Below are 14,488 nucleotides of genomic sequence, written 5' to 3' on the forward strand. Positions count from 1 at the left end.
TCTGGTGATCCCTGGATTTTTATGGAAGAATGGGACTCTGAAACCTCCATATCCGTGGGCGGGCCTTGCTGACTGTGGGCTTTGGGAACCCTGGATGTTTGTGGCTCTCACTTAATCCTCCTGGAGTCCCCCAGCGCCACTACATCAGTGTCTCCAGCTCAAAGCCCCCCTACCTGCTCCGGAATATCCACCTCCCATCACCTGCCCTGGAGAGGGAGGGGAGGGGGCCTGCCTGTACGGAGTGGGGTGGGCGACCCGGAAGACTAACTGCTCCTTAAACTGACTTTCAACCAGATTGCCTGGCTTTTCTTTTTTCTTTAAAAAAAAAAATACACTTTATTTTTTAGAGCAGTTTTAGATTCACAGCAAAATTGAGTGTAAGATAGAGATTTCTCATATACCTCCTGCCCCCCCCAACATGGCCTCCCCACCGGAGTGTCCCCACAGGGACACATCATTATCCCCAAAGTCTGTAGTTTATATGAGGGTTCACTCGTGGTGTGTGGTACTTTCTACGGCTCTGGACAAATGCATAATGACATGGATTCACCATCGTCTAACAGTATCACACGGAGCAGCCTCACTGCCTTGCCTACGCATCCGTCCCTCTCCTCTGGGCCCTGGCAGCCACTGATTTTTTACTTTTTGAAAGATTTGCCTCACCCTCACTTCTGGAGATAACCGTTGCCCATCGCTAGCCTCTGAGCCTGGGCAAGAGGAGGTCCCCAGGGCCGGGCAGGCTGCGTCCCGACTCCCTCGTGGCTGGCTTAGGGCTCGGCGGTGCCTGCCCATCCTCTCTCACCTTCTGAAACTTCTTCTTCTTGTCTCTTGTCTTGTCTACTTCCCCCAGTGAATCTATTTTTCAAAATGAAAGCAGGGCTTCCGGAAGGCATGACAGGAGGAGCGTGAGCTCATTCCACCATCTTTAATTAAAAGTTTGCTCTTGGCCAGGCGCGGTGGCTCACGCCTGTAATCCTAGCACTCTGGGAGGCCGAGGCGGGAGGACCTCTCAAGGTCAAGAGTTCGAAACCAGCCTGAGCAAGAGCAAGACCCCCCCCCCGTCTCTACTATAAATAGAAGAAATTAATTGGCCAACTAAAAAAAATATATAGAAAAAATTAGCCGGGCATGGTGGTGCATGCCTATAGTTCCAGCTACTCGGGAGGCTGAGGCAGAAGGATCACTTGAGCCCAGGAGTTTGAGGTTGCTGTGAGCTAGGCTGACACCATGGCACTCTAGCCTGGGCAACAGAGTGACACTCTGTCTCAAAAAAAAAAAAAAAAAAAGTTTGCTCTGATTGGATTTTCTGTTGTCACCTCAAGTTCAACTGGACCCAGACCAATCCTCTCATCTTCCACCACAAAATAAGCTCCTTCTCCACACACCACGCCTTCTACCAATGTCTTCCACTGCTCTCTGTTACCTGTAGAGTAAGAACTGTGTTCTCCTGCCTCCCATTTGCGGGGCCAGTCTCACCTCCTTCTCTCTTCTGGTGACATCTCCCTCCCGTGTCCCTTCCTCTCTGCTCACAGCTACCACCCAGACCCAGCTCCGTACACCTGGGCCTGAACGCGTGGCCTGTAGACCTCCAAGCTTCCCTCCTCACATCTAATCTACAAATGTCTGTTTTTCTGCAAAAAAAGGAAAAAAAGAAAAGAAAAGAAAAATAGAAGCCATGGTTATGTCATTCCTCTGCTCAAAAATATTTTATTTTGTTGAGAGGAAAAATGCCAAATTTTTTAGATGAGCCAGTGATTTTTCTACAGCCTGACTCCAATCTCCCCCTCGGGGTCTAACCCCTACAGGACTGCTGGGCACGACAGCTGTGACCATGCTGGCCCCTTCCCTGGCGCGTGCTGGTCTCCTGCCTGTCCCCTCTCTACTATGGAGCTTCCCAAGTTACCCCAGGGAAGTTGCACACGTCCTTTTCTGGGTCCCCAACCCCAAATCAAATGTTGTATTGTCATTCTCTGCTTATATGTCTACCTTTGGAGTTCTTTGAGGGGAGAGACTGTCTTATTCATCTGGTACTTTCAGAGCTTGGCCTGGTGCCTCCTGTGCAGTAAGTTCTCAATAAATTTTGAATGTAGGAATGATTAACCCTACAGTTACTATGCATTATTTGTCTGTTCCTGTTCCTTTCAATGCTGCTGCCTTCATTGTCGCCATATTAATAGCAATTTTTATAGGAAGGCCTTCTAAGTAATTGAACTCCTTGGAAGTGTCGTAGAAGAACCTTTTCTTTACTGGGGCAGAGCACGTTCTTCTGCATGTTGCCTTATCTTGACTTCTTTACGCAGCAGTGTTCTTTTCCCAGCTGTGCTGTTAGCGCCATGAGGGCAGGGCTGTGCCCTGTAGCTGCCGTCAGGGTGCCCTGCGGCACCCTGCACCAGCTGGGTCTGGAGGGCGTGCTTGGTAAGGATCTGCAGGTTGGCCATGTGCTGTGGGGCAGGGAAAGGTAGGCGGGTCAGATTGGGGGATTTTCCAGAGTGGCAGCTGATGTGGGCCTGCGTCGGGCCTGGGGGGGGGTGCTGAGGGGTGGCAGCCGGGGACCAGAGTGGGCTGGGGAGGGGGAGTCTGGGAACAGCCAGTCTCAGCCAAGTGTTCTTTGAAAAACAGGAAGCAGGAGAAGAGTGAGGGAGGAGTTACCGTGTTTCCCTGAAAATAAGACAGGGTCCTATATTTATTTTTCCTCAAGAAGACACCCTAGGGCTTATTATCAGAGGATGTGTTATTTTTTTTAAGTACGGTACAACAATCTACACTTATTCAAATATAGTTAAGTCATCTTCTTCTGGATCATCATCATAACCCTCCAAACCCCAAATTCCATCCTGAATTTCTTGCGACTCTATTTCCTTTAGAACCATTGGCCCCAAGCTCTCATGTCGAGCAATAGAGCTCTCACGGGGCAGATGAGAAGGGCTGCTCGTCTTATTTACAGCTCTGCGACGAAATGCATGGGTTGTGCAGATACGCTGCGTAGCCACGGCCTTCACTAGGTCTTATTTTCGGGGTATGGCTTCTATTGTGCAAATGCTTAGAAATCCTGCTAGGGCTTATTTTATGGGTAGGTCTTATTTTCAGGGAAACACGGGAGATGGACCGAGTGGAAGAGACAGGTGTGAATGCCCCTCTGGAGGGGCAGTCTGGAATCAGTCATGGGACTTGAGTCTGGCAGTGGGAAGTCGGGAGAGGGTAGGAACCCCATCCCCGAGCAGAGGCCTGGGCCTGGGCTTGGTGGCGCTCGGGGGAGGAGGGACGACTGCCATGAAGGCGGCTCGGGCCATGGACTGCCGTGTGCAGCTCCAGTGTGCACAGGAGGCAGGGGAGCGGCCCGGAAGACGGGCCTGCGCAGCTGCCCTCTCTCCCAGTTCTCCTTCCTTGTTACCCACGGACGATCTCTGCCTTCCTTCGCGGCCACACCCCTAGCCCCACCACCCGATGTGGGCCCAGACCTGCTTCGCCCCTTTGCATGGGAGTATCCTGATGTCCTGCCACCCTTGCAAGCACAGTCTAACATGTTAGCTCCTCCTCTGCCCTGTCCTGAGCCAGGAGAGGCGGAACGGATAAGAATTCTTCCCGTGGTGTGAACTCAAAAACCTTGGAACCATTCTTTTTTTATTTTTTATTTATTTATATATCTTTAATTTTTTAGACAGAGTCTCACTCTGTTGCCTGAGCTAGACTGCTGTGGCATCAGCCTCCAGCTCCTGGGCTCAAGCAATCCTCCTACCTCAGCCTCCCGAGTAGCTGGGACTACAGGCATGTGCCACCATGTCCGGCTAACTTTTTCTATATATTTTTAGTTGGCCAATTAATTTCTTTCTATTTTTAGAAGAGATGAGGTCTCGCTCTTGCTCAGGCTGGTCTCAAACTCCTGAGCTCAAATGGTCTGTCCACCTCAGCCTCCCAGAGTGCTAGGATTACAGGCGTGAACCACCGTGCCTGGCCTATTTTTAAATGAACTATTCCAGCCACACAAAAAGTACAGAGAGCAACACAACAACCCCCTGTGTTCCTACACCCGGCTTGAATAGTAACCATTGCCAGTATCCTTGGAGCCCCCTGAGTACCCTCCCCACTGCGTCCCCTCTTCCCTGGAGAGGCAGCCATGATCCTGAATTGGGTATTTATCATTCCTACAAATTCTTTAAATGTTTGCTACAGGTGTTTGTGCCGTTACATGATATATGGAATTACCACGCATGTTTTCAAATACTATGCAAGTGAAAACACTCTTTGTGTCTCTTTCTTCCACTTACAATTTTTGCTCAGATTTACCCCTCTGATGGGAGCTCTTTCTTTGCAGTGTAATGTTCCATGGCTGAGTGTGCCACACTCGATGTCCCCTCTCCTGTAAGGAGACATTGGAACTGGCCAGGTGAGCTCAGCCCCCACCTCTCTTCTCTTAGGCAGCCACCCAGCCCGGCTTTGACTCTGTTGCTATGTAAAAGCCTCTGATACCGGTCTCCAAAGCAACCCCCTACTAGGACTTCATCACCTGTCACCTGACAATCCCAGGAGTCACTAACTGGCCCCTTGGCACCACTGTTCCACTTAGCCCACTGTTCCGCTTAGCCCCACTGTTCCGCTTAGCCCCACTGTTGCGCTTAGCCCCACTGTTCCTCTTAGCCCCACTGTTCCACTTACCCCACTGTTCCACTTAGCCCCACTGTTGCGCTTAGCCCCACTGTTCCGCTTAGCCCCACTGTTCCGCTTAGCCCCACTGTTCCGCTTAGCCCCACTGTTCCGCTTAGCCCCACTGTTGCGCTTAGCCCCACTGTTCCACTTAGCCCCACTGTTCCGCTTAGCCCCACTGTTCCACTTAGCCCCACTGTTGCGCTTAGCCCCACTGTTCCGCTTAGCCCCACTGTTGCGCTTAGCCCCACTGTTCCTCTGTTCCGCTTAGCCCCACTGTTCCGCTTAGCCCCACTGTTCCACTTACCCCACTGTTCCGCTTAGCCCCACTGTTGCGCTTAGCCCCACTGTTCCACTTACCCCACTGTTCCACTTACCCCACTGTTCCTCTTAGCCCCACTGTTGCGCTTAGCCCCACTGTTGCGCTTAGCCCCACTGTTCCGCTTAGCCCCACTGTTCCGCTTACCCCACTGTTCCGCTTAGCCCCACTGTTCCGCTTAGCCCCACTGTTCCGCTTAGCCCCACTGTTCCGCTTACCCCACTGTTCCGCTTAGCCCCACTGTTCCGCTTAGCCCCACTGTTCCACTTACCCCACTGTTCCGCTTAGCCCCACTGTTGCGCTTAGCCCCACTGTTCCACTTACCCCACTGTTCCGCTTAGCCCCACTGTTGCGCTTAGCCCCACTGTTCCACTTACCCCACTGTTCCGCTTAGCCCCACTGTTGCGCTTAGCCCCACTGTTCCGCTTACCCCACTGTTCCGCTTACCCCACTGTTCCGCTTACCCCACTGTTCCGCTTAGCCCCACTGTTCCGCTTAGCCCCACTGTTCCGCTTAGCCCCACTGTTCCGCTTACCCCACTGTTCCGCTTAGCCCCACTGTTCCGCTTAGCCCCACTGTTCCGCTTAGCCCCACTGTTCCGCTTAGCCCCACTGTTCCGCTTAGCCCCACTGTTCCACTTACCCCACTGTTCCACTTACCCCACTGTTCTGCTTAGCCCCACTGTTCCGCTTAGCCCCACTGTTCCGCTTAGCCCCACTGTTCCACTTACCCCACTGTTCCACTTACCCCACTGTTCCGCTTAGCCCCACTGTTCCGCTTACCCCACTGTTCCGCTTACCCCACTGTTCCGCTTTGTCGCGCCCGCCTCGCCAGCAAGGAAGACGCGGCAACAGGAGTTCTTCTGACCGTGCTTTAATGGGGTTCCCTTTAGACTTACATGATGCGAAAGACCCAGCCCGGCAGCGCGCAGGCCACTATATACCCCAGAAGTACAACCCCTAAGCTGCGATAGGCCGCTCAACTGTCGAGCCCCCAAAGCATTAGCCCATATCAGGACCCTTTGTTTGCATTCTCGCGCCACAGGGCAACCGACAATTATGCGTGCGCTGAACTTGTTAGCTGCTCTAGGCAAAGCCGGAAACAGGCGCCAACTTGTAATGGCGTTGACACCGCGCCCCACACCGCTTACCCCACTGTTGCGCTTAGCCCCACTGTTGCGCTTAGCCCCACTGTTCCACTTAGCCTGTTCCCCAAACCTCCAGGTGATGCTCTAAAGCCTCCTGTGGGCACAGTGCCCCCACCCGGGTCCCAGCATGGCCTGTGGGGCGCCCTGGAGCCTGGCGTCCACCTCTCCAGCGTCATCTACCCTTTGTGGCTCTCCCCAGATGTCCCCCTGCGCGTTCTCTCTGCTATTTCCCTGCGCACAGCTTTCCTGCTAAGTCCAATCTTTCTCTCAAGGCTCCTGGTCAATATTTTCTCCTTTAAGAACCTACCCTGAACACCCTGGAGGCCACAGGATGTGGGATTGGAACCACGGATGGGCCCTCCATGCAGCTGTGTGCTTTTGGTTTTCTTTGAGACGGAGTCTCACTCTGTTGCCCAGGCTAGAATGCTGTGGCGTCAGCCTAGCTCACAGCAACCTCAAACTCCTGGGCTCAAGCGATCCTCCTGCCTCAGCCTCTGGAGTAGCTGGGACTACAGGCATGCGCCACCATGCCTGGCTATTTTTTTCTGTATATTTTTAGTTGGCCAATTAATTTCTTTCTATTTTTTTTAGTAGAGACAGGGTCTCGCCCTTGCTCAGGCTGGTCTCGAACTCCTGACCTTGAGCAGTCCTCCCACCTCGGCTTCCCAGAGTGCTAGGATTACAGGCGTGAGCCACTGCATCCAGCTGGCTGTGTGCTTATTTAACCACTTCGGTGCGGCGCTCACTGGCCATGAGACCTTGCCCACAGCCAGCACTCACAGTCCCCATGATAGTTTGTGCTGTGCATTGACGACGAATCCATCTTATTTTTGTGTGATGAGGAAAGCTTTAAAGCACTGAAAGCCTGTTTTTTTTTTTGTTTTTTTTTTTGAGACAGAGTCTCACTTTGTTGCCCAGGCTAGAGTGAGTGCCGTGGCGTCAGCCTGGCTCACAGCAACCTCAATCTCCTGGACTCAGCGATCCTACTGCCTCAGCCTCCCGAGTAGCTGGGACTACAGGCATGCGCCACCATGCCCGGCTAATGTTTTGTATATATATATATTTTAGTTGGTCAATTAATTTCTTTCTATTTTTGGTAGAGACGGGGTCTCGCTCAGGCTGGTTTCGAACTCCTGACCTTGAGCGATCCGTCCGCCTCAGCCTCCCAAAGTGCTAGGATTACAGGCGTGAGCCACCGCGCCCGGCTGAAAGCCTGTTTTACTTTACAGGCATCTTTACTTGTAATGTAAATCAGAATGGGTAACATATACATCTATTGAAAACATATAATATATTGGACATATATATTGTATATGTAACATAACATATACATATATTGAAAACATATACATATAATAAAAACACATATATGTTTTCATTACGTTATTTTTATTTTTTTGAGACAGTCTCACTTTGTTGCCCAGGATAGAGTGAGTGCCGTGGCATCAGCCTAGCTCACAGCAACCTCAAACTCCTGGGCTCAAGGAATCCTGCTGCCTCAGCCTCCCGAGTAGCTGGGACCATAGGCATGCGCCACCATGCCCAGCTAATTTTTTCCATATATATTAGTTGGCCAATTAATTTCTTTCTATTTATAGTAGAGATGGGGTCTCGCTCTTGCTCAGGCTGGTTTCGAACTCCTGACCTCGAGCAATCCGCCCGCCTGGGCCTCCCAGAGTGCTAGGATTGTAGGCGTGCATTACATTATTTTTAAATGTTCACAATTTTATTTTGATAAATGAAAAATTAGAAAAGTCATATCACGGCTGTCGGCTAAAGTCGACGCTGGGCTGTGCACCTTCGTCTGTGGCTGTCGACTGTAGTCGACGCTGGTACCGGAGCGGTTAAGTACAAGCCTGTCCCCCGCTGGATGTCAACTCCCCAGTGACGCCGGCATCACCAGCGTCACCACTCTCTGGTGTCAGCAGGTTGGGCCCGCCTCACACCACCAAGCCATCCCACGCTCCCCTTACTCCGAGCGCTCGGTCCACGGCCACTCCTCAGATACGAGTCACTCGCCCCACAGCTATGGGTTGGTCACGCCACGAGGGGGCCGGTTTCTGGCAGCCCCTCTGTCTCCTCCACTTTTGTTTTCTGGCACATTAGCCTTCCCCAAGCTCTACCTCAGCCCCTCTGTGGGCCTAGAACATTCTCTTCTCTCCCCTCTTCCTGCCCAAATTTCCCCTCTGCAGCTCCAGATTTTTCCGGGTGTCTTCCAGAACACGCTGGTCTCTACTAAGCACTCCAGTCCCCCTGACTCTGTGGTGATTGGCATCCAAGACTACATTTTATTAATAGCTTATTACGCACCTGACATCTTTTTATTTATTGTATCATTAATCTTCTCAACAAGCTAATGATAGAGAAATTATCACCCTACCCCATTCTACAGATGAGGAGACTGAGGCCCAGGGAGGTCAAGAAGGTTTCCCAAGGCCACAGAGCTAGTGAGCAGCAGAGGTGGGACTCGAACCCTTACTGGGCTGGCCCCACAGTGCCTGAGTTTACTTACAGCACATGGCACTTGACTATCTCCATCTGCTTCCCTGCCAGAGAAGCAGCGTTCTGAGAGCAGAGACCCCTCCTGTGTTTCTCAGGTGACCGACCCTACCCCCTGCGTCTGGCCCACTCCTGGTCCCAGGCAGCGGCCTGTGTAGACACAGCTTGCATTCCAGGTCCCCGAGAAGGAGGGGCCCAGAGGGAGGGCCGGGGCTAGTGCCCATCCCACTGTGGCACGGCCTTGTCCACTAGCCTGTCTTCTGAAGGTGGCCGGCCCCCCACGCCCAGACCCTGGCCTCTCCTGGCCAGGACAGAGGGCCTTTCAGCCTTGGCTGCCATCATGACCACCTTCTTGGGAGGGGCTGTTTTCCTAAACTTCTGATCCTGAGTGATGCAGCCTGCAGACCAGTGGAGGGGTCCCGGGCCTGTGTGCTGGGATGTCACTGTAAGCACAGCGGGGCATGTGTCCCTGCCCTGGGCGTCCACAGGCTAGTCCCCTAAGGATGACTGAGCATGGACGGCACCTCTCGGCTGGCAGCACGCGTGTGGCGTGTGTACGTGTGAGGGTATATGCCTGCGTGAGTGCAGAGGGGCGGTCGCTTTTAATTCCCTGCCTTGGACAAGGGCCTCTTTGTCTCCACTGCTCTGACTCACTGCTCCATCAAAAGGAGCGCGGCGCGATTGTTTTTATAGGCTGTTTCAGCCTTCTTTCTCCAGTCCACTCTGTCCTTCAGCAACTGTTCCAAGCCCCAATCCACCTCCTTCTGCCTAGAGAAGGACAGAAGCTGCGGGACTCTGAAGCCAGTGCCCAGTGCCTGGCTTGGAGGCACTCTACCTCAGTTTCCCCAGCAGGAGTCTCTAAAGCAGCAGTGTGTGTGTGGGGGGAGCCAAAGCAATAATGCCGCTGGAAAGCCGGACTGAGCCACAGAGCCTCCCTCTTCCCTTTCCCCATGCAAACCACAGCTTCCTTGTTCTCAGGGCTTTATCTGCTAACCTCTTCCGTCCTCTGTGCCTCAGTTTCCTCATCTGTAAAACGGGGGTAATAATATCTGAGTTGTTATAAAGAGTAAATGAAATACAAAACTTTGAGAATAGCATCTAGTACATAAGAGCTCATTGTTAATAACTGTTATTATTAAAAAATGTTTACTGAGCCCTTGGCTGTGCCCGGGGCTGGAGTTCGCCCAGGGAGCTGCGGTGCACCCGGCTCAGGCGGGCGGGTTTGCCCAGAGGAGCAGCAGGTCCGCCTTGTCCGGCGCGCCCTCTGCTGGCCGCTGGCGAAAGGCCTTGGGCGGGGGCGGGAGTTGGTGGGGAGGGAAAAGCTTAGAGCTGGAGGGGAAGGGGGACTTCTGCCGGGCACAGAGCCCGGACTGCTACTTATCCCCCCTCAAAATGTCTGGCTCGGAGCACTTCTCTCTTTTCGCTAGCCTGAGAACAGGTTCTGAAGATCCATTCCCATCGGGGCCCAGAGATGAGTGACGGCAGAATGAAGCTTCGTGCCACACGCAGGGCTTGCTGAGCGTTGGTTGTAGAAGGTAATAATGGGAGAGGGTGCTGCCCGCTGAGAAACTGAAGCTAGACTGCTGCAAGGACCGTCCCGAGAGTGAGGCTGGGTACGGTCTTGTCCCTTTAGATGTGGGGTAGGAGAACGCCCCGTCGGCCAGCAGCCCGTCTGCAGAACAGACCCTCTTCTTCTAGGGGGCGAAGCGAGTGGCTGGGAGCAAGACAGCCAGCACCTCTGGGTTCTCTGGGACTTTCTAGGGGGCTGGTGGGTCCCGGCTGGGAGGGGAAGTGGCCGCAGCACAATCAGGGGTAATTGTTTCTTAGGTTGAAGGGAGAGCGGCTAGTTGTACTGGGCAGGGCCCCGCAGCCCCCAGAGGGAGGATGACACACTCAGCAGTGCATTTTTTTTTTTTGGAGACAGAGTCTTGCTTTGTTGCCCCCGCTAGATTGAGTGCCGTGGCGTCAGCCTAGCTCACAGCAACCTCAAACTCCTGGGCCAATTAATTTTTTTCTATTTATAGTAGAGACGGGTCTCGCTCTTGCTCAGGCTGGTTTCAACTGGAGCAATCCGCCTGCCTCGGCCTCCCAGAGTGCTAGGAGTACAGGCGTGAGCCACCACGCCCGGCCAGCAGTGCTCCTTTGTACAGCACTCGGCCAGGGGACTCTGAGACCCCAAGCTGAGCCCCCCCCTCCCGAGGTGCCATGGGGGACAGGGAATCACTCCAGGCTCTGCACAGGTGCCCACAGGAGGAGGGCAGGGTGGGGAAGGGAGGCAGAGCAGATGGAGGTGAGAAAGAAAGCAGGGAGAACGAGGGAGAGACGCACAGAAATGTGATGGCAGAAAAGGCCAGAAGGCCTCAGAGCAGAGAAGTCAGCGAGGAGACTCTCCAGGTCCTACCCCTTTCCGGCCCACCTTCCCCTCATAGTTGGCTTCTGGAAAGTTCCAGCAGTTTCGTGATTTGTGGGATCATCTATTTCAGTGCTGTTTCCTCCACACCCTCCCCTCCCTCAGCACCCTAATACACAAGCTGCTGGGCCCTGCCCCTAGGGACTGAGGCCTGGAGCCCCTGCCCGCCCTCGAGGAGGAGGCAGTGTCTGGAAGGTGATTTTGGGGCTGGGGCCTGAGAGAGGGAGGGGCAGCAGGGCGGGGGCCGGATCCCATGTGGGCTGGCAGGGTGGGCTGGCAAGGTGCGGCTCAGCAGCTTGGCCCACCTCCCTTCCTTCCCCATCTGAATAATCCCATTGCCAAGCCCTAGCCCGCCAGTACCCGTCACCGCACGTGTGCCCGAGTGTGCGTGCACCCCCTAATATCCCCACCGTGCCAGGATGCCATCCCCACACAGGGACAGCTGCACGCGCCCACGCAGGGTGCCCCCAAAAAGCCAAGGATGATGGGCCCAGGGTGGGCGTCTTGAGGGTGGCTGCCAAGGCGAGGAACCCTGCGGCAGGGTCCTCCCAGACCTGGAGCCCACGGCCGGCCTTGCCAGAACTGCCCTGGCAGGGCCTTGGACTTCAAACCAGTGAAAGAGCTGGGGCGACGGCTGGGCCCTCGGGAGAAAGCAGAGCAGCCGGGAGACCTGGTTTAGCGGGGCGGGACAGGAGGCGCTCAGGAACGGGAAGAGGGCCCCGAACCCACACACGGGTTTGTTCGGCCCCCTGGTGCACGCGCCGAACCCCCCCCCCCCAGCCCCCACTGCCCTGGACCGCGCCTGGGCTCCCCAGCAGTCTTTCGGCCTCGGTGCTCCCCTCTGTCCTCTCGCTGACACACACGGGCCCAGTGAATAGAGGACGTTTAATATTTCTGTGCTGGTCAAACGGAACACAGGTAGGGAGTACATGGGGAGGGGCCGAGGGCCCCCTGCCTCTCAGGAGGGCGGCTTGTGAGGGGTACGTGGGGTTCTTGGGACATGTCCAAGGAGTCTTCTCAGCAAAGGGGCCAGGCGGGGTGTTATGAGCGTCCGACACACCCAGTCCTTGGCCTCGAGTTGGGGTCCCCCATAGGGGGTCTGTGGAGAGTCTCACTTGTTCCAGCTCTTTCACTGGAATCCACACTCCCAGCGCATTGGGGGACTTGGTCCTAGAGACGGGTCTGGAGGCCCCCCAGGAAGCAGCCCAGGGTTGGGGTCAAGGGCTTTGTGAGAGAGCCACCTCCTGCCCTCAGCCCTGTCCCCTTGCCCAGGCTGGCCGGGAGCAGAGGGGAAGGGAGCAGGGCCCCCACCTCCACTGAGCCCCAGGGTCCTCGGGGTGGGGCAGAGGAGGGGTGGAGGGAGAGGGTTTTGGCCACCAACAGACACTGTAAACTTTGGTTTAAAACAATAACTTAAGTGGAGGGAGGGCTTCCAGCCTGGGGCTGGGTGCAGGGCTGGGAGAGCAATGCTGGGGAGGCGACAAAGGAAAAAGCCAACAAAAAGTTTTGGTTTTTGCTTCCGGCATAAGAAAGGTCTTTGGTCATCCGTTTAACTGGGGGACAGGGAAGAGGTGCTTAGGGGGGTGGGAGAAGACTGGTGGGGACCTGCAGGCGGGCGGCGTGAAGCTGGGGTCCAGCCTCGCCCGTCCCGTGCTTCCTGGCAGTCCAGCGCCACCTTCGGCCTCAGGGGCAGCTCGGCTCCCCCTGCAGAAGCCCACCTGGCACAGACCTCTGTGGACAAGGTGGCGCTAGGCCTCTTCCTGTGCTCCCTGGCGTGGGGGTGGCTGGAGGGGCACCCAGCAAATGGGTGGGGGTGAGGGCCCAGTTCATCCTGGGTCCCCGTCTCAGGTTGGGGGCAGGGGCTGGAGCCAGGTGGCCTGAAACTTCAGCTCCCCTACCCAGGCCGGGGTAGGAGGCGGGTGGAGAGTTATTTCTTCACAGTACGGAAAAGAAGGCAGAAGGGAGCACGAATTCGGGAAGTGGGGGCCTCTGGCCAGAAAACACTGCCAGAGCCAGGTGCGAGGGGCCCTGGGTTTGAGAGGGGTGACTTAGCCCCGCCTGCGGGTCTCCGTGGCGCCGAGGGGCCCAGTAGGGGGAGCTGGTGGGGGAGGAGGGCCCTGATGCTGCTGGTGGTTGGGGGAGGCGGCATTCAGATGTGGGGGAGGGTCTGAGGAGGGCTCTGGGCCCTCTGTGTCCTTTATGTGTCCTTTACTGGTCCCAGACCAGGGGCTGTGTGTCCCCTGGGGGTGAGGACCGTCCCTGCCCCCAAGTGTTTCGGGTCACCTGGGGAGTTGCTGGCCCAGGGCTCCCCCGTCTGAGTCCTGGAAGTGCCTTCAGGCTTGGGAGGGGCTGTGGAGTGGGACAGGTGGGGCTGGGCCCAGGAGGGCGGGGTCTCACCCCTGCCCTGCCTGATGCCATGCCCTTAGGACAGTTCTTCTCCGGGCAGCTCCTCTTCCAAGTCCCTGTCTTCTGGGGGCCCCATGGTGCTGGGGTTGGGGGGGCCCAGGGAGGGCGCGGGCTGCCGGTCCTCCTCCGCCTCCGCGGGCTCCTCTTTCACCTGCACCTGGTGGCTGTGGCACAGGCGTGGCGTGGGCACCTGGGGCCTCCCCCGGGCCCCTCGCCCAGAGTCTAGGGCACAGTGGGGTGTCCACATCCTCTCCCAGTATCACACGCCCCAGGTCTGATCTCCCCGGGCTCTCTCTCCCGAGAAAGACGAGGTTGGGGCAGAGACTGCCTTGGGCTGGGGAAGAGGAAAGGGAGCAGAGGGGAGGAGGAAAGATAAAAAGAAGGGGGAGAAAAGGAGAGACTGAGAAGAGGGGTGGGAGGGGAGAGGAGAGGAGAGGGTGGGAAGGGAAAAGGAGCAGGAGGGGGTCCCTGAGGCACAGCAGGGGTGTAGGAGGGGGACCCGGCTCACCTGTACTGGGGTGGGGAGAGGCGAGGGGGGCTGCTGCTGCCGTTGCTGGGCAGCGGCTCCACGGGGGCGCCCGCGTCGTCATGGCTGAGGGGCAGGAGGCTGCTGGCAGAGCCGGGGTTCAGCACGCCAGGGCTGTTGAGGAGGGGGAAGCTGCTCTCGGCCAGGGCGGCCTGGAGGGGCGCAGGGGTGGCCCCAGTCAAGTGCTGTCCCTCCCCAGCCCTAGAGAGCCTCCTGTGCGTCCGTCTCGCAGCCCCCAGGCCCGGACCCAGCCTTCTGCACACAGCGCACCTCCAGGGGCAGCAACACTGACCCTGACCTCCGGCCTCCCAGCTTTCCTGGGACCTGCGCCTGGCTTAGCCCCTCTTCCAAGGACAGAGAAACCCCAGATTGACAGGCCAGGAAAGAGGATGCCAGGGGTATGCCAACCTCCGTCCCTCTGCCTGGCCCTTGCCCCAGCCCAGCCTGGAAACCAGAGGTGGAGGATGGACTGCAGGATGGTTTTGGAAACCCGGAGTAGTCTTCACCCCCTCCCCATCCTTCCCTCCTCTCACAACCCTC

The 14,488-nt window shown here is 56.1% G+C and overlaps 2 protein-coding genes across 3 annotated transcripts in view; one reads left to right on the plus strand and one right to left on the minus strand.

The window, feature by feature from the left end:
- Nucleotides 1-11,882: 11,882 nt before the first annotated feature.
- The window catches only part of FOXP4 (forkhead box P4), a 50,545-nt gene continuing 47,939 nt past the window's right edge, over nucleotides 11,883-14,488 (minus strand). For both annotated transcript variants that reach the window (XM_012773273.2, XM_012773271.2), the window contains exons 16-17: nucleotides 13,931-14,100; nucleotides 11,883-13,586 (exon numbers count right to left, since the gene is read on the minus strand). In XM_012773273.2, the coding sequence (XP_012628727.1) occupies nucleotides 13,439-13,586; nucleotides 13,931-14,100 (318 nt within the window). In that variant the 3' untranslated portion in view covers nucleotides 11,883-13,438. The remainder of the gene's footprint in view (nucleotides 13,587-13,930; nucleotides 14,101-14,488) is intronic.
- Nucleotides 11,940-14,488, plus strand: part of LOC105869149 (triggering receptor expressed on myeloid cells 1) — a 298,495-nt gene continuing 295,946 nt past the window's right edge. Inside the window, exon 1 of the mRNA XM_076003377.1 lies at nucleotides 11,940-11,951. The gene's annotated coding sequence lies outside the window, so the exon portion shown is untranslated. The remainder of the gene's footprint in view (nucleotides 11,952-14,488) is intronic.

The sequence above is a fragment of the Microcebus murinus genome, chromosome 5 (assembly GCF_040939455.1).
Source record: "Microcebus murinus isolate Inina chromosome 5, M.murinus_Inina_mat1.0, whole genome shotgun sequence".
NCBI lineage: Eukaryota > Metazoa > Chordata > Mammalia > Primates > Cheirogaleidae > Microcebus > Microcebus murinus.